At 35.2% G+C, this 27,065-nt stretch overlaps 2 protein-coding genes across 5 annotated transcripts in view; one reads left to right on the top strand and one right to left on the bottom strand.

Annotated features, from left to right (window-relative positions):
- sno (strawberry notch) overlaps positions 1-8,425 on the bottom strand; it is a 46,447-nt gene extending 38,022 nt beyond the window's left edge. For all 3 annotated transcript variants that reach the window (XM_071591578.1, XM_071591581.1, XM_071591579.1), the window contains exons 1-3: positions 8,341-8,425; positions 7,489-7,603; positions 7,229-7,306 (exon numbers count right to left, since the gene is read on the bottom strand). In XM_071591578.1, the coding sequence (XP_071447679.1) occupies positions 7,229-7,306; positions 7,489-7,603; positions 8,341-8,361 (214 nt within the window). In that variant the 5' untranslated portion in view covers positions 8,362-8,425. The remainder of the gene's footprint in view (positions 1-7,228; positions 7,307-7,488; positions 7,604-8,340) is intronic.
- An 87-nt stretch (positions 8,426-8,512) lies between these two features.
- Set8 (SET domain containing 8) lies at positions 8,513-26,391 on the top strand. 2 transcript variants are annotated; one of them, XM_071592494.1, is made up of 6 exons: positions 8,513-8,861; positions 8,944-9,210; positions 9,279-9,459; positions 9,716-9,962; positions 12,500-12,690; positions 22,888-26,391. In XM_071592494.1, the coding sequence occupies exons 1-6, from the start codon at positions 8,852-8,854 to the stop codon at positions 23,096-23,098; spliced, it is 1,107 nt and encodes a 368-aa protein (XP_071448595.1). In that variant the 5' UTR covers positions 8,513-8,851; the 3' UTR covers positions 23,099-26,391. The 2 variants fall into 2 exon arrangements, with proteins under 2 accessions (XP_071448595.1, XP_071448594.1); XM_071592493.1 differs by having other exon boundaries at positions 9,716-9,965.
- Positions 26,392-27,065: the final 674 nt, after the last annotated feature.

Raw genomic sequence — 27,065 nt, 5'->3', positions numbered from 1 at the left:
CTGAAAAATATGATCAGTGGCATGAATATCAACTGGCATGGGTGGTTAACCCAATATCGTTTCAACAATTAGCTTGTTAGATTTCTAAAATCTTACACTGATCCAAGACCATTATTTCTAATAATTCTCGCACAAACTCAAATGAAATCATTACCTTTGAATATCACCAACTAAATGATACTGAATCACATGGGTGCAAAACGTAACTGTTTCATATACTTGGGCTCATACCTATGCTTACAAAATAAGTTGGGTTCATACAAAGAGGGAGTAACACATACCGCATAAGAGGTTTTTGTTAGTCATTCAGGCAAGGATATGCTCATGATAACAAAATGTGCTCCATACTCAGAGCCTTCAGTAATTATCCTTTAACTTATACCTCAAAATTTGAAATAGTTAATCATTGATTGCCCTCCAGAGACCACGGCCATGATGTGGTGGAATATTAATAACAATCATCCTGGAAGTCATACTGACAGGAGCAATGACAACAAAATATACACATACACAAACATATCCATACACCGAATAACAAGGAGCATCACCAGCAAAGCTAATGGGCAGAAGCAGAAGGGGTATCCACAGGAAGGGGAAAAAAATAATGCTTTTCGCATTCACAAATGTATTCATATTATTATAACAGTTCAAAATATTTCTAAGAGAAATATATAATGATTGTACTCTTGCTGGAACATTAGGACCTAACAAGATTGGAAAAATGAATTCCAAGCATTAGCACCAGTGTCTACATAACAAGAATGATCTAAGATTTTTACCCCATATACTGCATGTAGATGCCACCTACTTCCAGTGTATATACACCTAAGATAATTGCCTCAGTCCTCCCAACACTGAGGTGCCAATGGCCAGGATCATTGATGAGTTATGGCATAGCAAGTAACTATGGGTTGATAGATAAATTTAAAGGGTTAATACGGATATCCAGGATAGGCTATAATTTTACCCTATAGATTAATACCATAATGATGATATGTAGGATTATTACCTTGACTACAAGGTAAAAATGCCCAGGATTCCTGATTGGTAATATATTGAGACATAAGCATTTATTTTTTTACCTGCATCCAATCCCATGCTGGCCTTTAAAATTGTTTGTGCAATTATCAAAATATTAATAACTAACACTTCATTCTTACTTCACACTTTCAGCAGGTCCTGACCACCTGGGCCAAGGTGCTTAGAATTTATACCCTAGGCAAGGGCTCAAAAGCAACGAGCACTGATGAATGGCTATGGCTTTATTCAAATAAGTATGCATACATACACTGTATGCTAACATTTCATTTTTTGAAACATTTTAACTAAAAGCTAAACCGAAGTTGACAAGAAAATATCGAATGAAGGTCCTTACTTAAACAATGGTCAGCACATGGGAGCTCTTTGGAGTCTAGTCTATGTAATTACATTACTTATGGCGAAAATAACAGAATCCCCAGTTAGAAGGTGAATAGAACTACTGCCACTAGAAGATGGGATACTAGAGCAGCCAATAAAGTCTTGACCACTCAAGTGATGGAGAAGTAAAGTTATTCCCCAGAGAATAGGAGTATTGCAAGACAATCGTAAAAAGGTTTAAGAAAATATGGGAGGAAGATTCTATATGGACTGATTTGTAACATCTATAAGGAAACAATCTAGCCTAAAGACTTGGTGAGATCAGCGTTAGTTCCTATTCCAAAAAAGGTAATGGCTAAATCATGTGAGGACTACAGAACAATAAGTTTGATAACCCACGCAGCAAACATTGTTCCCAGGATAGTATAGTAAATGATTACTTAGGGGATGATCAATTTGGTTTTAGGAAGGGGAAAGGTATGTGTGATGCCATGGGAAGAACTGGAGGTAGGAATTAAAGTCGGCAGTGAATTCATTAAATCAGGTAAGTTAGCCGATGACCAAGCTCTAGTTCCTCAGTCAGCCAAGGGGTTGAAAGCATTACTGAGTGCATGGGAAAGTCAATGAGATAGTTGTCAGATGGCAGTAAAAGTAAATAAAATTGTTATGCAGTTTTCAAAAAAAAGGAAAGACTAAGTTAAACATTAAAATGGGAGGGCAAAAACTAGAGGAGGTGGAAAGTTTTTTAACATTAAACCAGGAAATCATGTTAATCAATATTGGTTTCACAACAATCACCAGGTCAAAATATTAACATACCAAGCGTATTATTTTGCCTTTCAAGCGAATAATTAACTTACCTTCAAGCAGGAGCAAGGGGAAACTAGTTATTACTTGCTATCACTCATTGCAACACATCATATACCTTCAATACATACACCAGACAACTAAGAATGCTTCATATGCAGGGGAAAAAGTTTTCACTCTATAAGATTTTACACTCATTGCAAATGAATAATTACATTTCTTTTCTGTGGCCTTTTTCGTACCAATTGAGTGACATCTACCATAATAGGAATAATGCTAATATAGGAAATAAAATTAAGTGTGCCTGGTGTGACTTTGTGGATAGTTCATCCATACTAAAATGAAAGAGTATTTTGTTTTTACAAATAACTAACTTTTATCCAACACAACACAACCTAGGTTTCATACAAAATCTACATCACCCAGATAAGTATAGATCTTCTAAGAGTCCTAGGTCCTCCGCTTCACTGCCTGCAGAGGTCAATATTTGGGACTTTCGGACAAAAATGGACCAATTAGGGTGATTATTCACTGATCATAAGTATTTTAACTGACCTAAAATTTCAAAATCTATAGTAAAACAGCATTTTATCTAATTGAACTTTTGAACAAAATGACGGAATCGTTGATACAAGTATGAGTTTTTTTAGGACCTGCGTGAAAGTGATAAAGAGCAGGAGGCAGGAAGGGAAGGTGAACCGCTGGCCACTATCCAATGGATCAGGCAATTCTTAGGAAAGGGAAATACACAATATATCATTTACAATCAGACTTTTTGGCAATCTGAAATTTCAAACTGCTGAAGAACATCCAATCTGGGTCCTTTTTTAGGATGTGAAGAACTTTTGTGAAGACATTGATTGATTGTTATCGCAGAAGTGTTTTGGAAATAAGTATGCTAGATCCCTTCCTCAAGGCCTTATATAACTCTTACTACTACATGGATAATTACCTGCTCATGCTACTATGTAGCCAAACCTTGATTGCTTGAATAAAGTATCTTGCACGATACAATAAAGTAATCAATTTCATTCATGCACATACATATATTACATTAAGTTACACTGGACACCATAAATTACTATAATACCAGGAGAATAAGTGATTGAATGATTCTTCCCACTCATACAAAATTTACGAGCATTTTTCTTTTTGTAGCATCAATTATTTGCAAATTTTAAAACCTGCTGTTTGTTTTTTAATTGCATTTGCAATCATTATTTGTAGCTAATGATAGGCATTTAAAATCTTGTGACAATAATTCTTTTGGTAACTACAAGGATTAGATGCATGACTACCGTTATTCATTTGACTTATGCGCAACTAACAGTAGCATTATTGTCAGCCAAGGTTCTGACTATGTTAAAATGAAACAAAGATGTTCTCATAGGAACAATAACTATGCCACTTACATACCAGATTCAACTCTAACTTGTCTTTCATCAAAATAACAGGAAAGGGAGAGGCCCTGTATTTGACGAGAAAGGCATGACAATGGGAAGTTTGTGATTACTGGTCCAATTTAATTCATCGGTACTGTGACGAAAGGATCTTATAATCTGTACCAATAATCTTTTTGCACTGAGGTGGGAAAGCCTACTGTAATTAAAATGTGTGATGTTGCAATGAATACTAATAATGCTAACAGGAGACTTGGCATAAGAGCTACAAGGACAATATTAAAATTCTGATTGTTTCAAAAAGGTCTTGTTGGCAGTATTAGCTATGAAGACTGAAACTGCCATACATACTATATACCACGAATTAAGGGAATATTGAACCAGAAACTCCTAATGAAAAGAGTATTACATTCTGAAGCCTGTGATTCAACACCTAAACCTCAAGGCAAGGGCAAGGTATCCTATGAGGTTACCATATTTCCAGAAACATTTGGCTACCCATTGAAATGAAAATTTTACGCATTTATAATATACGAAGAATTTAATCTCATTTGAAGAAATAGCATGATTTAAGAACCAAGCATTCGGAACCAATACAGCCCTGAATGCGGTGATAGGGTTCAAATGAATACTTTGGGGGGCAAGGCATTTTTCGTGAAACCTACAAGGTTTGCATAACAAGTATTGAGAACAATTTTTTCCTAATGTAACTGTATCTCGCAGCGCGTAGACCTAGTGGTGGGGAGGTCTGACCTGCCACACAAGGCTAACGCTAATCACCTGAAAGCATTATTTCAGGGTTCATCACATTTTTAGTGGAGTGTTTTTGTGCTTGCACTGAGTCAAGTAACTTGGCGCATGCACAAAAGGCAGCGAATGATTGCACAGCAGTATGCCATCAAATTTTGTGTTCGACTGGGGAAATTGGGTAGGCAGACATTGGGCATTATTTGCTAAGCGTTCAAGGATGAAAGCATGTCATAAACTGCAGTTTTTTAAGTGGCACAAATTCTTCAAAGATGGCCAAGAGAGTGTGGAGGATGGCCGTTGATGGCAAGAATTGACAACAACATGCAAAGGATGAGAGTTAAGTGCTGAATTCAGACTATCGGCTTCGTGCACATAATATGATAATATTGGCATTTTTAAGATGATAAAGCACACCATTATCACTGAAAATTTGGCGATGTGAAAGATCTATGCTAACCTCATCCTGAAGGTCTTGACTGAAGACCAAAAGCAGAGTCGAGTTCCTGCTTTCAAAGACCTTCTGCAATGTATTAAAGAAGACCCCAACTTGGCACCTGCGACTATTTCCTATTCGTAAAAGTGAAATCCTTCTTGAAAGGTCACCACCATCATGGGCCCTAAGTGCCATCAAAGAAGCTTGCATGCATACCCTTAAGGACCTTCCGTAATCCACCGACCAGGGAGATATTAAGTCTTGGAAATGCCACCGGCAAAAGTCTATTGAAGCTCAAGGGATATGTTTGGAAGAATTTTCAGGCATTGTAGCAATATTTGAAATAAATCTATTTTACCAAAACTTTTCCCAATACTTTTTATACAAACCTTGTACATCCATTAGCAGGTTGGAAAAAGCTCTATTGTCATAGATGCTTAGGTGCATGATTTATTTTTTCTCTGAAAAATTCAGCTTCAGTATTTTAGGTGAAAAAGACTCTGTCATCAAATTTCAAAATTCAGGATTTGGCGAATGCCATTGACCCATTGGTTCATTGTTTAGGAATGAAAATTGTTCGAGATTGTGCCAATTATAATCTCAGATCAGTGCCAATATAGAAGATATATATGAAAAAAGGTTTGCTAAGTCAGACAGTAAGCCTAGTGATACTTAAATCATATAAATTTAAAACCAAAAGCACTAATGGAAATAGAATGGCCTATACTCCTTAAAAAGAGCTTATAGATTGCTACATTTACCAGAGTGTGATCTCCTGACATTCTGTTATTTCACACTTGAGACAATTTAATCATAACCACATAGCAAATCACTAGCAAGTTGCTAACTATGTACTTAGGTGTTTGAAAGGTTTGCTTGTGTCTCTTGTTAAGCAACAGTCAACAAAATATCCACTGCTTTTGACATGCTGTGGGCAAATGATAACACTGATATGAAACTTTTATAAGTTTTGTCTTTAAATTTGCCCATTTTGCAATACATTAGTAGCATTGCAAAGGAAGTATTTTTGCACCATTCTCTACTAAAGAAGAGGATTTGCGCTTTCCAACACACAAGAGAAGCAATTTACTAGAAGTAGCTTTCGCCCCAAGTTTAAAGGGTCCAATTATCTATCATTTACAAGGATAATCCAAGTTCTCATGAAATTACCAAGACCCCTGCATTCCATACCACGAGACAGATTGAATTATAATTCGATCTTATAAAAAAGTAAATAGAGGAAGGGAATGAGAACCTCTTCTACATTGCAAAACATGAAATTATGGCTGCTGCTTCGCACTGCTACAACAAAAGCTATAGTTCTGTGGTGAAGGCAATGGATTGAAATAAGTCATGGGACTAAAATTAAATGTATATTCGTTTCTCATACTTCAATGATGTCATTGATGCTTAATTATATCATTTTGTTTTTTATTACTCTGTATCCTCTGATTAATGAGGAGTGCTAGGATTAATATTGTTCTCTACTGTTAATGTATACTTTCCTTATTCTTTGAATGCAGTCTACTTATATTTTGTCATCCTGGTTTTCTAATTAGTTTGTTCATTGCGATGTACCATATAGGAATACAATAAGTAAGTTCTATGAAAAGAAAGATAAACACCTTTTTCATCACAAGAAATGCCACAGAACTTTTTTTGCAATTTTCCTTTTATACACATTTCACTTAAACTATTAAAACCCTGTTGAAGTATTGAATATTATGCCATGCTATATTTATGCTAACATTAAATTTCATTATTCCTCAGATAAGCGTCAACACCCCATTTAGACCAACACTGTAAACTATGCTAATGTCAGTGAATTAAAAGAAATTAGCTATGAAATTTCGAGCCCAGTTTAACCGAAGAAGAAAATTAGTAAATACCTCTAATTCCATTGTAAAAACTTAACCTTATTCTGCCATTGGAAAACTAGTTTGAAATTCCTTAATAAGGTGATGAAAGTGAGCAACTTTCAACAATAGTTAGTCAACGACTGTAGCAGTTACAGTTGCTACATATTACATGAATTAATATTATATGGAAACAATGAAAGCCAATACCATAAAATCAATTACATAACAACTGCCACTCAATAAGCTATTATGAATTCGTAACTAAATACAAAATATAAGAAAAAGAGAAATTTAATTCGTTTACAGCGGAAATATTTACTTTTGTGTCTAAATTTTAATAGCGGTATTATAAAAGGCAACATTTAATAATCATATTTAAAAAGAATTAAGTACTTTGCAAAAATGACAAGCAACCAGACAAGACAAACTATAGAATGCTTAAGGCTGTTGGAAACACTAGATGAGAAGAATTCAAGCTCCTTGATATACAGTATTTCTTTAAAAAATTATCTAATTTTTTCAATTAGTTTCTGCTATTTACAAATGATTTTTTCAATCACATCAATATCAGCACCACAATCAATACAAGACAATTTTTAGTATTTATGCAATTTACTAACCACTTGGTTCTTCTTTCTTTATTTCCCCTTCCTTAGTTTTGTTTAATGCGGCTGCAGTTGCTAAATCTTTACCTCCTCCTGCAGATTTAAAATATTCATTGGAGTTAATGTAAATGTGAAAAGAAAATTTTACATTACGACATAATATAAAAATACGATAGATGAACTTTTGAATAACAATGGTATTAAATATAGAGCATTGAGTACTCAAAAAACGTGATTACAAATATAAACTATCAAGTTCTAGGCTATTAACTCACCAGGAACTTCAATTTTATCGGGATCTTCATCATCATCAAAATCGCTACCAGAGCCAGCTGAACTGGCATCTTTGTCACTATCATCCTTTTCCCCGTATCCCACCTTTTTGGTGGCCTGAAGATAAAATAAAAAGCAAATGTTACACGTCGATCTTATGTGAGTATATCATAGCATTAGTTGTAAATATTAAGCATGGCTATTACTCTTGGAACGGCTTTCATGGACGCCAAATTACTCAGGTTGTTATACATTCCGAATTTGTAGCGTCAAACCATATAAGATAATCTAAAACACCGTTTTCCCACATCTGTCACATTTTAATTATTTAATTGGGGCGCTTATTTTACCTAACTCCACTTTTTTGCACCAGAGCTGTCACTTGCTGCCCTTTTTAATTCGCATAAATTAAAGTTATTCTCGTGTATACAAGAAAAGACTAGTAATTATAGCGTTAAAATCGGCTTTATACATGTAAACTCTAGTTAATACTGGATATAAGACTGATGTTATTTTTTTATTTTCTACATAACCAGCAAAAGCCGAATTGTAAAAACTCGCGTACACGAACTTCTTCCTCGGCGAGAAAATTTTCTAAGAAACCTGAAGGCTTAAGATAGAGGTGTCTATTCGATCGATTTCACCCTACGTTTGCATTAAAACCATGATATTTTATTTAAATGAGCAGAACATTGGTTCGACACTACAGCGAGCGTGTTTGTAAAAATTACATTAAGACATCACTGTACACGGTCAATAACGGCAAATGCATGGCTTTCTTGCATCAAATTGCCATGTTTGAGGTGTTAAAACGTCTATGTCTTCGATCATATAACACTCGAAGCTGTACTTACTGATTTCTTGGGACGAGGCATTCTTCGGTATGGATGTGCTTCTCACTTCTCCTGCCGAAATATCCACACTCCCGCCATCTTGGTTTGTATCCCACAATAACCCGCGTTCGTCAGACCAATCAAACATGTGTAGATCGCTAGCTAACCAGTGGCATCAACCTGTGTGCTTGCGAGTGAATTGTGTATAAATAAGTTAACTTTATTGTGTTTTTCTAAGGAAAATAATGCCTTTCCCAACGAAGAAGGAATTAGACTTTCAAACCCGAATTTAAGATCGAAAATTTAAATGTTGAAATACTTAGCCTTTTAAAAACTCGACATTTCAAAAGGGGCCTTAAAAAGACGAACGCTTTTCTTTTGTATGGCATCTTTTAACGGAATCTTTTAAAAGGAGGATTTCTTCACTTACAGTCTTTCGAATATTGTCATTTGTATTGTGCTAGTCGTAAATGAGTTAAATTAAAATACTACTGATGGTCATTTGTCACCACAGTTTATAAATTTATTTAAAATGGTTCGAGGTAAGTGTACTATGTGAAGGGTAGACAGGTTAGCATTTTGCCAAGTGATGAAAATACGATAATTATTGTGTCTCCTCATTAGGAAGAAGAAAAGCCAGTGCTCGTAAAGCAGAATTTCAGTGCAGCGTTGGTAGTCAAGATGACTTATTAGTTGACGCTCCGAAAGTGAAGGATTCAAAACTCGAATTCCATGGGAAGCTGTCTCATACAAGTCCCCTCGTCAAAGAAGCGAGAATCACCAAATATTTTCATCAAGTTCATGGAGATGAAAATGATGATAAGACTTCAGAGAAAAGCTCCGAATCTTATTTGATAAATGAGTCGCAGGTTTCATCGGAAAATATAGAAGGTATATCTGGTGAAATATATTACTATATAAAAAAAGAATTTTGTGTGATACCATTGTTTTCATTGCAGTTGAACCATGTCTCGGGAAGTCGTTTGAGATTAACTCCCAAATTAAAGTTAATACTCCCCACAAAATTCAATTGCAAGAGGCTCGAAGCCCTTTGTCGCCGTCTACAGCCCTTTCCCGATTACGAATCTCTGGCTCTCCAAAGAAAACAATACACACCAAAGGTGCCAAGTCCCGTCGAAGGTAGGGTATTTTATATTTAATCTAACTTTGTTAACGTTCGACCTCAATTTATTAAGAGAAAATCAGTGGAATCTATTTACCCTTGGTCAAACTTGGTTTGGTACAATGAATGATGGAAAATATCTGTTACCGTCAAATTTCGATAGAAGTTCATTTAAATTTATTAGGAAGAAGTGAAACTATTAAAACTAATGAATGAGATTCCATGACTTGATACCATGATAGTATATAATATGACTTTGTTCATCACTCACAGGTTAAACATATCGCAGAGTCATAATCAGATGCAACAACCTGGAAATCTAAAACCTGTTTGTTGCAACGTGCCGAATCCCAAAGCTGGCAGCAATGCTACTCTTCCCCAGCCATCATCAGTAAATCATAAGCTAACCGAGTATTTCCCTGTGCGACGTAGTGAACGTAAACCCAAGCGCACCCTGTTGGAAGAGCAGCAAAGGGATCTGGAGGAAGCTGTGTTGTCTGGGAAGGAAGAAGGTCTTGAGGTTGTATGTATTGCCAATGTGAAGATTTATTGTATTAATATACCAATTCACTAATGCTTACGAGTTGACTAATAATATGCTTTGCTTTTCCCCTTTAACTTATCCTTTTTTTATTGAGTATTTAGCTTAGTTTCCCTTCAGAAATACTATTTTGACTTCCTTCCAGTTGAATGTGTATTAAACCAAATATAGATATGTATCCCATTTTGTGTATATTGTTATTCTCTGGTTAGTGAATTTGAAATTTATTTTGGCCCAAATGGAATTTTTTATGGGAAATAGAAATTGTCCATAAAATTTCAAACTTGGCAAGTAATCTTTTTCTACTCAAGATGAAAAACTAAAAAGGGAAGTAGTTTTTCCTAGACCTATGTGTGGAAGTTGTCTTCAGCTTCTTTTTCATTTGTGTTGGTACATTTATAATGAATGCATTACTTTCCGGTGCCATTATGTGCCCTGGTTAAAATCGTGATGAAAACGTAATGAATAAAATCCATTATTGTTTTTGGCAATATTTTTTCCTTGCAGATCTTTTGTTTTCTGCCCTGATTCTTCCTGTAAAATTTGAATGCAATTTATTCTGATTTTAATGAATTATTCTAGTGTATTAAGTCAGCTTAAGGAATTATTTGCCTGTGCCCCTCAATAGAAGTACTTGGTAGTGATAGGGTAAGAATGTAGTGGTGGACAATAGAATGAGGTAGAGGAATATGGCTTATGATCAAGGAATGACCATGGGGTAAAATATTAGAATTTTGGCAAAGAAAGGAATTAAAAAATTTAGCTCTTGTTTTAACCGTAAATGTAAATACACATTGAAAATTCTGGGAGACGTGAAAGGAAATATCAGTTGGACTATTTTATAATTATACACTTTTATTGGCAATTTGCACTGCCCCAAAGAAAGAGGTTTTGATTTCACTTCATAATTTTATGCTTATGCTCAGTTAGGGAAGAAAAGGAGGAAGTATTGGAAAGGACCCAGAATATTTCTGAGGAGAGCTGTCTCATAAGTGAATTAGCAAAAGCCATATAAGAAATAATAGGAATGATAATTAGGAAAATAAAGTCTTGGATTACAGAAAAGATGGTTTTGAATGGTGACGACTGGTAAATGGGAGAAGTAGACTGAATTAGAAAGAAGATAGCAACCAGAGATAATTAATTAACTGAGACAAATAATTATTAGGTTGTTAGAAACATAGTGTGAAGCTATGAAGTGTACAGAGACTGTGAAATGGGTGCTTGGTGAGTGATCACAAAACTTGACATGCAAGTATACATAATTGGTGCACTTATAGGAGACTGAAAGAACCATTAAGAAGCAAGAGAAAGAGGGAAAATCCATTCATATAAAAAGAGATTAATTAAAGATTAATAATTATAGAAAGTATTAATTAAATCTGCCGAGATTCGGGCAATATTGAAAGAATCCACCAGGAAATTCTATGCTAAAAATATTCTGCCACTTAGTTCAGATGTAGAAAGATAATACATAGTTTATAGGATGCATTAAGAATAGACATTGTTGGTTATGAGATAGAAAATCATTAAATGAAGGGAAATTGAACAAGGCTGTGAGGATATTTATCATAACTGCAGAACTATTCAAGGGTTAAGGAAATCATGAAGGGGTTTTTTTTCTCATTTGTTTAACATGTTAGTAATGAATTAAGCCAGAAGACTTAAATAGGAGAGCATTAATTCACACGCCATAAATTGCAAAAGTGGCTCAGTGTAAGGGCTCTTGAACCGTAAATTTGGTTTTTTCATGAAGCTGAGGTAGTACTTAGGGTTAGCAACTTTTGCACATTTTCTGTGTCCTTTTATTCTTTCCAAAATGCTCATTTGTTTCCTCCCTGAATCTCATTCTACAAGCATTGTTACCTGTATTGTATTCATCAACCGTCTTTTGTCCCAGACTGTCTCCTACATCATCTTTCTCCTTCACTAAAAACCTCTTCCTCTTCAATGCATAGTAATTTTTCTTTGTTGACCTCTTAATCAGTGTTATTTATACAAATATTCTCTACACTGACTTCTTAACTGTTTCAACTTTTTGCCTCATCGGCAGGGTTTCATGGCCATCAAACATGTATGCCTCATCAATGATTTCACTAGTATTTTTGTTGTGCCTTCACTTAAGGTCATTAACCATTAATCCTCACTTTTTTAAAGCTTCTTTCTACAATTCCTCTCATGATGTGCATACCACACTGCTCATTTTTGTCTAAAACAATTCCAGAATCAATTAATTTCTCTGCCTTTCCTAATATTTGCCCTTCAGGTTTAATGTCGAGCTTTTTTTTATTTGAAAACCTCAATGCCTACATTTTCTAAATTCTATTCTGCATGGCCACTTGCTTCTCTTTTTAGGCATTGTGTTCATTTTGGACTTATTTGCTTGGATGCTCTCCATATTACTTCTGAAAGTCATGACTGTAAAATTTTAGTGAAATGTAATGATCTCTGTTAGTTGGTACTGATGTAACAGTTGTATAGGTTTTGATGAATTTTTGTATCTCGTGTATTTTCAGGTACAGCATTTTTTGGGAAAAGGTAGAGGGGTTGTTGCTACAAGACACTTTTCTAAAGGTGAATTTGTTGTTGAATATGCTGGGGAATTAATAAGCATGGCTGAAGCACGGGATCGAGAAAAGAAGTATGCCCAAGACCAGAATACAGGATGTTATATGTACTATTTCAAGCATCATAATCAGCAGTATTGGTAAGATATATTATTGATTAAAATAGTATAATTGGTTTTCACCTTTAAGAAATTACTTCATAATTTTTGTTATTAATGTCAAATTTATTTTTTCCATGAAATTTTTTAAGGAGATAGGATGCAAATAATACATGATAACGAGTGGAGTGATATGTGATAATGCATAGTGGGCATTTGATGTAAATATTTAGCCAGTCAATACTTTAATTTTAATGCAGTTAGGTATGAAATTAAAAAAAATTGTGATTTATTTAGTTCAGAGATGACCAATATTGAGCATACATTGACGACAGACATTAATAAATTAAAATGCAGGTAAAATTTGAAAAGATACTGTAATGTCAGGTGAGTTTGAACACTTATTTACAGGATCCATCACAAAAATCTAGACAAACTAAACTATTTTTCCAAAAATCTTTCATTATAAAATTGAAAATGGTACAACATTTTTGTACTAAATTGTTTGCATGATCATAAAAAAACTTATTCATGTCCCTCTTGCTTGAACGACAGCCTCCATTCTTGATCTGAAGAGTTCTCAGGCCCATTTGAATGTACCACGGTCTATATTGGCACTTGTCATTAAATAATGGCTCTCAATGATGTATCATTCGGATGTCTGGGATTATTCGGACCCCCAATGGATTTTAATCTGAGCTGTTGGGAGGCTGCATTTCTTTGGATCAAAACATATTGATGTTGTTGACATATTGATAACCAATTTTGTACCTAATGACTCATATGGGCTGGCTGCTGGAAAACATGCAGCCTGCCAGATGACACAGTTTCCATCCATGGATTCCCTACATTTGTCAGAACACACAAATAAACTTCTGTGTTGATATTACCCCTTTGTTAAAGAAATGCAACACCACCCCGACAACTGTTGGGCATCCTGACATGCGTGCATTTTAGTGAGTTTTCCTCGCCAGTGTTGCAAAACCTTTGTTGGCCTTTTCTGGATCAGGTTCGAGTACCTGTAGAACCAAATAATTTCTGGCAACAAGTGCGTACACTTTCAATAATCATGACTCTTTGGTTATACTCTGCACTTGTTCTCAGAATTGTGACTTCTTTGAGGTTATGGCTGGTCAGTACGTATGTCAAGTTTATTTGGGCGCCAATGGCAACTACTACATGTGGTATATAATGTACAAAATATTGTTAAACTTAGAACAAAAAAATCGCAATAATTAAAAGTAATTTGGAAAAAGTGCATATGTCATAAATAAGAAAAAATCTGGGTTGCATTAGGAAGAAGCATTATATAATTTATTCCGATTTTTTCACTAACCATGATAGATTTTGCCCAGTGGTGGCTTGAAAGATTTTCTCCTATTAAAAGTTCTCCCCCCTGCCTGTTTCTGAAAAATGGAATGCATATTGTACCATGCTTCAAATGTTGCAATATCAAACCATTTGCTGCTCTTTCAGTTGAAGCTCACTCACTGGTATCCACCTTCTACCCAGGTAGGGTATAAGTGCACAGCTCTGTACTCTGTGTTTGGTGGAAGTTATTCCCCGCTTGCTGATGCTGCAATCATCGCAGCCAAAGCTAACCTTGTTCTGCTGGTGTCCTTAATGGCTAATGATTGTTTCTCCCCTATCAACAATCCCCTGAGATTTTCTGGGATCATTGCTGAAATTTTTATCTTCATAATCAACTGTTGTTTGTAGAAACACAATCAAAACCTGCTTCTAAACTTTGAAAATATTTTTCTAGAGCCCCTCTATTCAATGCCGAATGAACCCATTTAAAATTGTCTCCCAGACCTACTGAGTCCTGCTGTCTTTACATGAAACCCATCATCCATTCCATTCTTTATGTTTAACTTTAGATGGTTTTTTTTTCCGTGATATTCAAGAACTCGTTTACCACTAATTGGAGGTCAACCAGACATGGCGGAATCCCCCTCTCCTCATTTAAGTATCCCTTTCTTTAGCTGGTTAGATCGTTTTTCCCCTAGATTGCAGGCCCTTTTTAGTTTATCATGGAGTGTTGATTTTGGTAATTCTTATTATTCTGCCTTTGGAGCTACATAAAATTGAACACTGTGTTCTATTAAAAAGAGTATTCCTGAGAAGTATATTAAAATTTTCATTTGTAATGAGAAATTATATAACTTCAGCAAAAGAGTAATCATTAAGTTCAGAAGAGCTTACCTTAGAGAACTGTAGTATTTTTTTGGCAGTATGAAATTTCACCTACACTGTTCCCCTGTTACTCTGAAAAGTAATTGGAATGACTATTATTAGAAGTTACTGATCCACTACTTTTATATGGAATATACTATCACATCTTTCTTTGTATGGAAAGATTGATCAAATGAGTAAAAAAGTGAACTAAAGGAGAAAACGCAATGTAAGTACTAGCTTATGAGATCTTCCGAACTCACAGTACAGCTACTTCTATCATTGCTACAAGATAAATGAAATACCCATGCAACCCAATTTGAACAAAATAACCCATGGCCATTAGGATAAAAAATTGAAAGGTTTTGGGCAAGGAGGTTAGAAAATATCAGACTGGAAATGGAGATCGGAAATATGTTATCGGAAGTAAAGATATTATGGGGTGAGGTGTTCCACCTCACCCCATAATAGCTGTGTGGTTTATTGAAGGAGTAGTTACAGATTAGTATAAAACTGTTTAAATAAAGGTTACATTGTAGACAAGTTTCAATTCAGTAAACAGACCTGGGGGGGGGGGGGTAGTAGAATATAATTAGGAGGATGAATTGAAAAGTCTTTGTTAAGATTAAAGTGCTTAATTTTTTTTAGATAAATTGTCTCTATTTTTCAAAATATTCTCCTGTTTGGCTTAATTTTTCCTCCAATTTTTCCTCCAGTTTGTTGACCCCTTCCAAATGGTGATTGCTCCAATTGCAATATGCAAAATTGGCATTTTTTTCCGCAATCAGTTACTCATTTGAATACTATTTCCTTTCCGTAGGCAAATTTATCTTTTTGGAGAACGGGAAGTAATCTGAGGGAGGGATGCTGGAGAAAAGGGGAGATGGGGAACATGTTTGAAACATAACTCCCATCAATTTTGTAGCCACAACTGCTGAGGAGTGAGTTGGTGCATTGTTGTGATGGAAAAGTACTTTTTTTGTGAGCCTATCATGGATGTTTTTCTCGACCCTTCTCAAATAGTCACTGAAGATAATTCCTTGCAAATCCCAGTAAGCAGTCACCATAACCTTCCCAGCTAAGGGAACAGACTTAGTCCTCTTTGTTGCGGACTCCACACTGGCAACCCATTGCTTAGAATGTTCCTTCGTTTAATGCATAGCGTGGTGTATCCATGTTTCACCCACAGTGACAAAATTATGCCTTCAGTCTTGCAAATTTCACTGAAAAATCTGCCAATCAACTTTTGAGAATGCCACACCATGTCATGTTTCTGCAGTGTAAATAGTGCAGTGCCTATCTTGTTGTTAGTGTCCTTATTTTCAAATGTTGATGCAAAATATTGTGTACATGTTTCCTCAAGATGGCTACAGCATTAGCAATCTCGTGCACCTTCACTCTTCTATCATCCATCACCAGATCTTATATTTTATCAGTCATTTCTGGAGTAGTGGCCTTGGAAATCCAGAATATTTTGTCATTGTACCCATGTGGCCATTGTAAGCGTTTTGAAACTACTTATAGTTTCTATAATACACGAGGGTAAGGTGGAAAGTGCTCCACTTGACACAGAGATGGCATTCCAATTAGCAAAGATTTATGATTTCTATTTGGGTGCATGTGTAATTCTAGTTTTTTTCTCACAAATTCATTTTCTAAGTTTTCCAATCTCCTAATAACTTCATCATCATCTGTTCAAGCACCAAGATATTTGAAAATTGTTTTTGTAGAATTAATAGCCGGGCCAAGAATTTGGTTGTTATGTAGATTTATGTACCAATAAGAATTAGGAGGACAAACAAGTGAATGTGTCCTAACTACTTGAGGAAATAATTGCAGAGGTCACTGAAGGAGAAAAGTAAATAGTGATGGGAGATTGGAATGTAGCGGGTAAAGAGATAGATGGAATAAGATGAGGAACTATGGGTAAGGAGCAAGGAATGACCTGTACAAGGAAATCATCATTGGTTGTTAAATACTAAGATTGATTGACTGCAGCCCTCCAATCTATCCTATCTCATGCTAATTGGCTTACTTCCTGGTATTTTTTGCAATGTACTTTCTTCTTTATTTGTCCCATATATTTATTGTCGCAAGGGGCGTTCCTAAATGGTGCGACACAAAGGGTATCGGGGAAAGTCAGAATTACTACACCGAGTGTTACCCAAACAATCGTTTATTATACAAAATACAGTTGAAATGCACCATTTACAAAGTTATACGCAATTTATGGATGGCTAGACCCTCAGTACACCAACGCGCGTCCGTCAGGAAGGGGGTATGGCAGGGCGGACGCAGTCACGACACGCATAACCTGGGCAGAGCCCTCGTCCGAAGTTGAGTCAGAAAATAGGACACGCTGTCGCGACAAGCGCAACATAGCCGAAGCATCGTGCCCTACCGGTCACCACCAGATAACCAACTGACCCTTACCTGGGAAAGGGTGTAGGCAGGTTGGACGCGGTCACGACGAACGTAACCTGGGCGGAGCCCTCGTCCAAGATGAGTCAAGAATAGGACACGCTGTCGCGACAAGCGCAACACTGCCGAAGCTTCGTGCCCTACCGGTCACCGCCAGATAACCACTGACTGCTTTTCGCCCCGCGATCAGGGCTTTTATACCCAACTTTGGAGCATTGTTGTTGGTCACGTGGGAGTTTTGGGGAAAAACCCTGAGGAGGAATACTATTGTTGTTGATCGCTTGGAAACATTGTCGTTGGTTGCTTGGGAGTTTTGGGGAAAACCAGGGAGGAATACTATTGTTGTACACCTGCAACAGTGCGTCGTTGATTGCTTGGGGTGGGTAGTCGGAGGAGCCAGGAAGGGAGAACCATGTCGCATACTTGCGACATTATCTCTTGGCCTTCCTCTTGGGACTTTTACCTCTATTTTTTCATCTATTACATTCTTCACGAATCCATTGTGCCTCAGAGTCTGGCCATTCCATCTGGTTCTTCTTTTCTTAATGGTGTTCCATTAGGTACGTTCTTCATCTATTTTTCTGTATACTTCTTCATTTCTTATTTTATCTGTCCATTTAATCTTAAGCATCCTTCCCCAGCACCAGGTTTCGAAGGCTCCTAGTCTTTTCTGGTCTACTTTTGTGATGGTCTATGCTTCTGATCCATAGAATGCCACACTCCATAGTAATGTTTTCACGTATTGTTTCCTTGTCGTTAGGTCTGTTTTCTTTAAACACAGCAGTTGTCTTTTCTTTTTGGATGCTCTCTTAGCTTGAGCTATTCTTTGCTTGATGTCTGTAGTATTTCTCTAATCCCATGTGATGGTACTTCTGAGATAGGCGAAACCACTTGCTCTAATTTTTGTCTTTTCATTGTGACTATCATGTTCCACTTCTCTCCTCCAAATAATAGGATTTTAGACTTCATCTTGTTTATGTTCATGTATCATATGTTGTGAATCTTTCTCTGGTGTCTTTTTCCGCCAGCAATTTTGAGTCCTACCTTGGCTCTGTTTTGGTCTTCTCAATTTTCTTGTAGCAAAGTTGGCTCTCCATGATGACTCGGTTGTAATTGCTATTTATGTCTGCACTGGAGTAGCTCTTGCAATGCTTCACCTGATTCTTGTATATCCTTCTTACTAGTATGTAGTCTATTTGGTATCTCGCAACATCCCCAGGCATCTTCCATGTGTACCTTCTTCGTTGATGTTGTTTGAAGAGGGTAAGTACAAGGTAATATCAGACATGGTCAGGCACAGATTTAGGTACGGCATTATAAATTTGCACAGTTTCCCAAGAGAAGTAGTAAATTCAGACAATAGTGTAGTATTCATGCTTTTTAGCATCAAATTCATGGGGATGAAAAAGGGAAGCCAGATGAGAAAATGGAACTAGATTTAAAGGTGTGTTAAACATATGAGGGATAGGCATGAAGGAAAACCAATTTTGCAAATTTGAAGATTGGTTTACTATAATCTAGGGTTTTAGGGTTTCTATTTTGTGTTGCATTTGTTGGGATTAGAAGATTAATGGTGCTTTGTTGCCAAATTCACCAAACTCTACCTTGGCCAGTGGATGTTAGATTTGTGGATGAACTACCCTAATTAGGTCTCCAAAAACATTCTGAGGGTTACACATGCACAATGGACAGTATTCAAAGGAATGGGAGTACATGCGCAGTGGACAGATTTATGAGTTAAGTTGTGATGGTTTCTTTTACAGTAAATGTTAACTATCTTTGCATTATATCTACCTGAATTTTGAGCCTTGCACCTATGGGTAAAACAGTTTTACCCATCATTTAAAATGTGTGATAATTTTTTTTAAATTAAGATGTGTTATAAGATTAGTCTTCATTGCATAAAACAATACCAACATGTACATGTACAAAGTGGTATAAAGTACAAATTTTAACATGATTTTTTGTGATATTATTGCTAAACTGGGATTGGTAGTTTTAAAATTTGATCAGCAAAGTAATTTATGATAATTGGAAAATTCATCTTGAATAGTAATGCATCTCTATTTTAAATTTTGTGTTAATATAATTTGAACTGCCATTTGACCTAACTTTCAGGTAAATACCATGTTATTGGAGAGATAGCTGAGGCAAGAGAGAATTTATTTAATTATTAGATTATTAGAACCGAGCATGGACCGGGGAAAAATTTAATTTGTTGAAAGGTGGGATAAAGATTGGGTGGTGATATTCTGGCATGATAAATTAAAAGGATCGGCATTGTGAGGGAGTGAATTTAGAGCGGATAGTGTAAAGGGAGAGGGTAGATTAGGTGAGAGACTTCTGGCCCTTTCAGGTTAACAGCTTTTTACAATCACGGTTTTCTAATAAAAAAGTCTGAGAAAACAATGGATTTTCTCATATGAGTCTGTTTTGCTAGACCAAATGATCTATGATAAAGCAGCTTTCTGCAAAAGACTTAATCTTTTCCATCTTGAATTCTGTTGCCTTTCGTATGCTTTCAACAGCCAAATGAATGTAGCTATTTTTTTAGAATCATCAAAATTGAGTGTAATGGATGATGAGAGAGCTTGTATATATTGAGAAATCATGCATATTCTATTACACCATTGTTATTATTATTCTTAATCTACTGGTTAAGGTAGGTTTTGGGTGGACACCAGCTGCCAAGCATGGTGACGATTCCCTAGTCTCTCTGTTCGAAGCACAACCTGGCATCCAAAATTACAATAAGACCCTCTTAAATTCTGAATATTTCCTTCCTCCCCTCATTACTTCCAGCATGCCTATCCTGTTCTTACCCTGATCTTGTTTATGTTTAATATTCTCCTCTCTTACCAGTCTTCAACATCCCATTGCCAATCAAAATGCTCGGCATCCACTTTTCCTCCTGCTTCTTAATAATTTCTCCCATCAATCCCCTCTACTCCCTTCCCCATCAGACCTGGCATTTTCTAGTTTGTTTTACACTTTGTCTCACTTTTTCTATCCTTGTTGGCATCCACATTTCAAAAGCTGACATTCTTTGTCCATGGCCCAGCTTCAGGGATCATTTCCTCACTGTAAAAAACCATGCTCCATGTAAAAATTTTGATGAGCTGTTTCTTAACATCTTTACTCAATATCTCATTCATCAATGCCCTCCCTATGAAAGACTTTGCCTAATGCAAATCTTCATCCTATGTCCCTACTACTATGACCGTTTTGGTGAAGATCACTTCGCAGATAGGTAGACTTCTCCCTGCTCTAGTTTATGAACTCCTAATTTGATATTTAACTTTTCCTTTCCCTTTATGGAAAACTCCATGACCTTCATTTTTAACATTTATTTTCATCCCATACCTATTGCACTGACTTTCCAATTTATTCAGAAATGTTTACAAACCCTTAGCTGACTGGCAAACAAAAGCTTAGTCATTGTCCTTCACTCATCCAAGCTTTTTTTACCATTACCTCCATATATGCATTGACAAGCCCTAGTGATAAATGCCTATCTTATTTACCCATCTTACTCCTCTTCCTAGCACTGCCTATCTGGTCTTTCCATTTGCCGCTCGCTTGTAATGAGTCAGAGACATTTACAATTAAGGTTACATTGCATTACAAACGATGAGTCATATGTCCCTCCAAATTATTCCTATTTTCCACAATACATTAATTAATTCTTCCCAATGTACTCTTATCTAGTGCCTTCTGAAAATCTAAGAAACATGAAAATAAATCCTGATTGTATTCTATATTCCTCTCAATTAATGACCTCATTGCTGATATGGTTTCACAGTTTCCCACCGAAACTGATCATCTCCTCAGTAATCATTCGCCCTCCTCTTCATCCTCCTATTGAGAACCACTTCAGCTGCATGCAAAATCAACTTATTATTCTTTAGTCCTCAAGTATAGCTGCCTTTCTCTTTTGTGGAATAAGAACTAATGCTGATCTGAGGAAATATTATGGGCAAATTCCTCTCTCATTAATGCTAGGAATCAACCCATAAAAACTCTCACTCTTTCTCTCACCTTTTTCTAAACTTTTAAGTAGTTTTCCAGGAATTTTGCCTACCCCCACAGCCTTATTCGATTTCAATTCCCCTAATGCCCTTACTATTTTGCCATTGGACCCAAGCTTTCCTAATGTATGTCATATTCTGTCTATGCAAGCTAAATGACTGATACCAATTTATTTTGATCAACTAAGATGCAAGTGAATCATCATGATTTGAATTTAAGTGGCTAGTTATTTAATATCCTACCTATATTACTCTGTATGTATTGGGATGTGGTAGTGTTGGGCTAATGACCGGAGTACCCGTGTGTCATCCTTCAAAAACACCAATTACACCATGTAATGGTCGCTATAGATAGATTTTTCCTGTTCAAGGTCGTCTATGTAAATTAAACCCTGCGCATCCCAAAATAATATCCGGTTCAATAAGTCCTGGGACTTAATGAATGAGGGGTTAGTTTTCTAAATGTTGACCTATAACCGGGCATTAAGAATGGTATCACCAAGAATGAAAATCTTTACATTTTATTTTTTTTGATTGAAATGATTTTGCAAGATGCAACATTTTCAAAGAATGTATGTCCTGCTCATGTTGTCTTTGGTATATATTTCTCTGAAATATTATATTGACCATGAAAGTATTACAATGCACCTCACCAAGTTTAATTGATCTTTTAATTAGGTGGAAAGATATTAGTAATAAATGCAAGTAATAGTAATTAATGCAAAAAATAACCAAGTAATAAATGGAAGTATTACAAGAAAAGTATATAATGCGTAAAGTGTGTGCACCTTTTTGATGAAATTCCTAGGTTTGTCATCTAGTATGTATCTCTGCACGGAGTTTTATTCCATTACATAATTTAAACTTTGAAGAATGCAAGAATGAAACATTTGTAGTTACATGACATTGGTTACCTAGAAATTTCTCCCAATTAATTCGATGATATAAAAATGTACAGAAACTATACATGAAATCAACGTAAAAATATTTTATCCATTCAAAACTAGTTGCAGCCCAAAATTATTAATTGCAGGCTTAAAGTGGAACTTATCCATTGCAGAAAGAAAGAAATGCAGCTAATGCAGCAGTAATGTATTAATCTTAATGATTTAATCCTTGTACTTTTAATCTTAGAACATGAAGTGGAGTTCAAAATAGCTGCATTTTTTCTTTCCTTGCACATAGGCATAACCTTAGGTTTAATGCCATAACTTAGATATACCTGTATTTACATAGGGGAACAACCATCAACTGAATTTCCTGTGTATTAGTCGGGAAAACAGCAAGATTATGTATTCATTATCTTTAATAAGGGTACTTGTATAAATTATGAAATCCTTTTTGATTCCCAGAACATATTTTGTGAATTGTCCACTCTCCATATAATATTAAATAGACCGTTGGATATGCCTCCCTCAAAAAACAATTTAAAAAAAAAGAGATTGAAAGAGAATTTTCAAATTAAGTTGCTGTGCCTGCCTTGACGGATGGGTTTGACAAAATAAAATTTAGGCATAGATTTTAACCCTGTTGATTTTTACTATTAGTGTTATTGGAATTTAATTTGTGAATATTATATTCTTTGTAATCAATTGCTGTTTTAATATTTTTTTAGTGTTGATGCCACTGCTGAATCTGGTAGGATGGGGAGGCTAGTCAACCACAGTCGTAATGGAAACCTTACCACCAAAACTGTTGTCATAAAGAGTCATCCTCATTTGGTTTTGATTGCTAAAGAAGACATACATCCATCTGAAGAGGTTTTATATGACTATGGTGACAGAAGTAGAGAGTCATTGAAACATCACCCATGGCTTGCTATGTAAGCCTCAGTTATGAAAGATAATTATTTTAATGAGTGATTTTTGTTTCAAGTCTTACCAGTTCTCAAGTGTATTTATTCGTATTTGATTTGGTACCTGTGCATCTTTGTGTAATAAATAGTAAAAGCATGCAGAGGAATTGAAACGAAAGGACAGAGATAGTTCATGCCTTAGGCTCATTGTGACACTGAACATTGCAACATTTTTGTGGTGGTTGCTTCTTAGTTTCCGCATTATTATAAATTATCATATGTTGGATTTATTATATCTGTGGAAACAAATTCTGGAGGAAACAATGCATTTTTTAATATTGGAGGAAGATAAATACCTGTTTAAAATGTGCATTTTTTTTTGAAAATGTGTTGTATCTTCTTTCAGAAATCATTGACTTCAGTTGTTGTTTGATTGCATAGCCTGCACTTAAATATCACCTTGTTTTTCCAAGTATTAATATAAGATCTTTTCAAGGTAAATCATTGTTATATCAGTGAAATGAATAGTGCTAGTTAATATGTTATGTTTGACCAAATATTCTGAATAATTGGGGTGTCCTTTTGTTGCTTATATTTTTGTAAATAGTCATTAAGAGTATTTTGCCGTGGAAGTTGTGTTTGTGGATATGAGAATTTTTGTATCAGTTACATGATCTGTTGTCTACATGTTATGGCATAGGTATGCTAGGGTGACTGTTTCAGAAATGCTAAAACAATGACTCAGTTTGTTTAGGTGAGGTGGTTGTTGAAGTTAAGTGAAAGTATTCTGTATTATAAGTTGATGTTTTCCTTTGTCTTTGGTGTAAAAAAAATTGTCGACTGTGTAAATTATTTAATTTGTTGAGTAGAATTTTCAGCAAGTACAATTTACTATGAAAGATTTTATTTTTAGAATGATGAGTCATAGAACTATTACATAAGAGTAGTTTCTCAATCTAAAATGCATATTTATTCATTTGACAATGAATTGCCATTTGGCTATACCCGATAAATGTTTTTAGTAAACAGTCGATGCCACAGTTACTTGATGTACAAATATAGTTTAATTATTAGTTTTAAGGGGGAAATTGCATAGTTTTAAAAAATGATTCGGCTACATTTTGGAATAACTTTTCTCACAGAAAATTATGTCAGGCAAAATTTGTAATGAAGAAAGAATAGAATTGCTCAATTCGAGCTATGACTGATTAAAGTGATCTCGTTTTGTTTAAAACCATTTGTACATTGTATGACGTATGTGTGACCATTGTGGTTGAGCAGATCTTGTTTTATACTTAGCAATAAGATTTTTTATTGTGATGTGCATTTTACACTGACCAGAACTTGACTGTTATTAATTTATAAAGCCTTTGTTAAGCTGTCTCATCCATTGGCACTTTGGTAAAGTGGCCTTTGTGATTGTTGTTCAACCATTTTTGTAAGCTGCATTATGAATGCCATTTATATATCTACAGGCTATGATTTGAATGGTGGCTTATTTTCTATGCCACAATACGAATGCTGTAAATTTTAGCCTTTGCTTTGATAATGATCATTAGATGCATATATCATTCTGCCACTATAATACCTATTTAAGGATGTTCTAATGGGGATGTTTATTTAATATGTGCTTCTTAGTTAGTGAATTGCCAATATAAAAAAAATGCCTTACTGCTTAGGAAATTCCATGCCATGCCTATGGATTTGGAGTTTTTAATAGTCTTGCTTGCGACATGTTTTATTTATACTATTATAAACAATCTTTATTCATTAATATATATGTAATAATGAAATTGGGAGTGTTAAATCAGTTTTAGAGAGTAATTATGTAAAGAGATTTCTCTGCTTTTATGTAGAGATAAATTCATGAAAATTTAGGATATTATACCTATGGGGGTTACTTAATTTGATGGCAGTAATTCTCCGAAGTCTTGAGCTACATTTGACTATTACAACGAAAATATCAAGAAGTAAAGAGTATTCACAGGATATTTGGAAAGTTTCTGGGACTCCGTTATCATTGTACATACAAAATAATTTGGCTTTGTTCGAGGTGGGTATCAAATATATCAGAAAACTCCATAATAATCTTCATAGGAATTCCTAAGTGGAGATGTTTTGTTGTTGGTTGAATGTGATGTGATTATTTTTTTATTCCTCACAGGGGAGTGTGTTTTAAGTCACCTAATAGATATAGTAATGGCTTCACCTGGATTATTACTACGTATATTTTTCCTTCTCTCGGCGCAGATTTATCTTCAATGGATATGCTCCCAATGTTTTTAAGTCAGAATTGTCAAATGGAGCTGTTGTGTCTTCCCTGGGCCCATTATGTGCCTGGATGACCTTTTTTAAGTTCTGTACCAAATTCAACATTTGAGATGCCTTCAGATGTTGGTTTTATACGGTTTATGTAATGAAAGTCATTCCTCCTTGCAAAGCCAAGTGTGAATAAGAGTTGGGTTGCCACTAGCTGTGTGGCATTGATCTTCCACTGGGCATTTCAACTGTGTAAAATTTCTTTGTATATCATTCCATAAATATTGCTCACACATCCACGGTGATGTATCAAGAAATGAATTGTGCGTGTGGCAGTTACTAAAATCCTTATTGCTATGATACCTATTTTGCTGTGGAATGAGTGGAAATGCCTTTCTCCTGATTATTGACTTAATAACATAAAGCTGTATGTATGTGTGCAGCATAAACACAGGTTGAATATACTATTGAAAAATTCGCAGATATAAGTAATGTAATTTAGATTTGTTGGAAGTTTGTTTTCTCATTTAATTCATTGTTTGCTATTTGACTACCAGTGTATATTGTGTAGTTCATGCTATGTATTTATTTTCAGTGTGTGAATTGTTTGATTTTATAGGTAGCTTTTATTTAACTAATGAATTAACTGCACCAAGTAGATTATGACAATGTATTTAGTATATGATACAGTTAAAATGGTTATTTCTCCTTACAGTACCTACCATTTGTTATCTTTCTGTGCAGCAAGGAAAAAATAGTATCTGTAGCATTTAAAACTTCAAATGTTGGTATTTAAATACAAAAATTATATTCTTAGTATATTACTGTGCCTTTTTCATGATAAAATTTGTGTCGTAGACAAGTCTACTTTTAATCATTTACAAAAGATGGATGTAATTTTCAAACCGAACATATTTCATTGCAAGTATATTAAATGGTTTGTTTGGTATTGTATTCTTTTCACCTTCGATCAGAGAATATTTTTCATTTTTGTACACCAGCACTCATGGTGAATAATACCTACATATTTTTATATTTACTGCAATAAATACATCTGCCAAGTGAGTGACCTTTCATTATGTATTAGGTACTTTGTATGTCCTTGGCCAGTTAATCAGAATTGGGACGAATTTCTATGCAATGTAGGTAACTCCTTTGTTATTCGTAATTGTTTAGTATTAGGTCTTCTACTTATGTCTGAAGTTTAGATATTCATATGTTGGTGTATATTTTATTGCTGTGCTGAAATTATTCTTCGCCCTTGTTCAAATGTGTGATGTGATAGGTTGGATGACCTCATTTTTAGTTTTATATATATGTGCTTAGTATACAGGTATATATATATGTGCATATATATATTTATATATATGCAAATATATGTGTTGTAGTTTTTGATTTAAAATTACATTTATGAAATCAATAATGGAGAATGGTATTCATTAGCTATTGAGTAGTAGGGTTAAGTACAAACAAATCTGGGTGGTCCCAATAGTGCGAAATTATCTTTGAGAATTGGGTGATATTTTAGTCACTATCTTTTAATGGAATAGTGATTCGTAGAATGGAAAATGTATGGGGTTTATTATGGGTAATTGTATCATGTTTTCATCAAGAGAGCTTCCACTGTTCCATGAATTTCATGGAACAGTGGAAGCCTTATAAGGTAACTTAATGTGAATCCTGGTGTTATCTTGAATCAACCTTCTCATGGACTACAACCTCGGTGTGGTGGCAGGGTT

This window comes from Hetaerina americana, unplaced genomic scaffold (assembly GCF_022747635.1).
Source record: "Hetaerina americana unplaced genomic scaffold, ioHetAmer1.1.p SCAF_5, whole genome shotgun sequence".
Lineage (NCBI taxonomy): Eukaryota > Metazoa > Arthropoda > Insecta > Odonata > Calopterygidae > Hetaerina > Hetaerina americana.
Note: the sequence above shows the minus strand (reverse complement) of the source record. Positions and strands in the feature narration are given on the sequence as shown.

Coding starts and splice junctions, on each gene's coding strand:
- Set8 (XM_071592493.1), top strand. Junction 9,211..9,278: donor TTCATCGGAAAATATAGAAG/GTATATCTGGTG, acceptor TTTTCATTGCAG/TTGAACCATGTCTCGGGAAG. Junction 9,460..9,715: donor GGTGCCAAGTCCCGTCGAAG/GTAGGGTATTTT, acceptor CATCACTCACAG/GTTAAACATATCGCAGAGTC.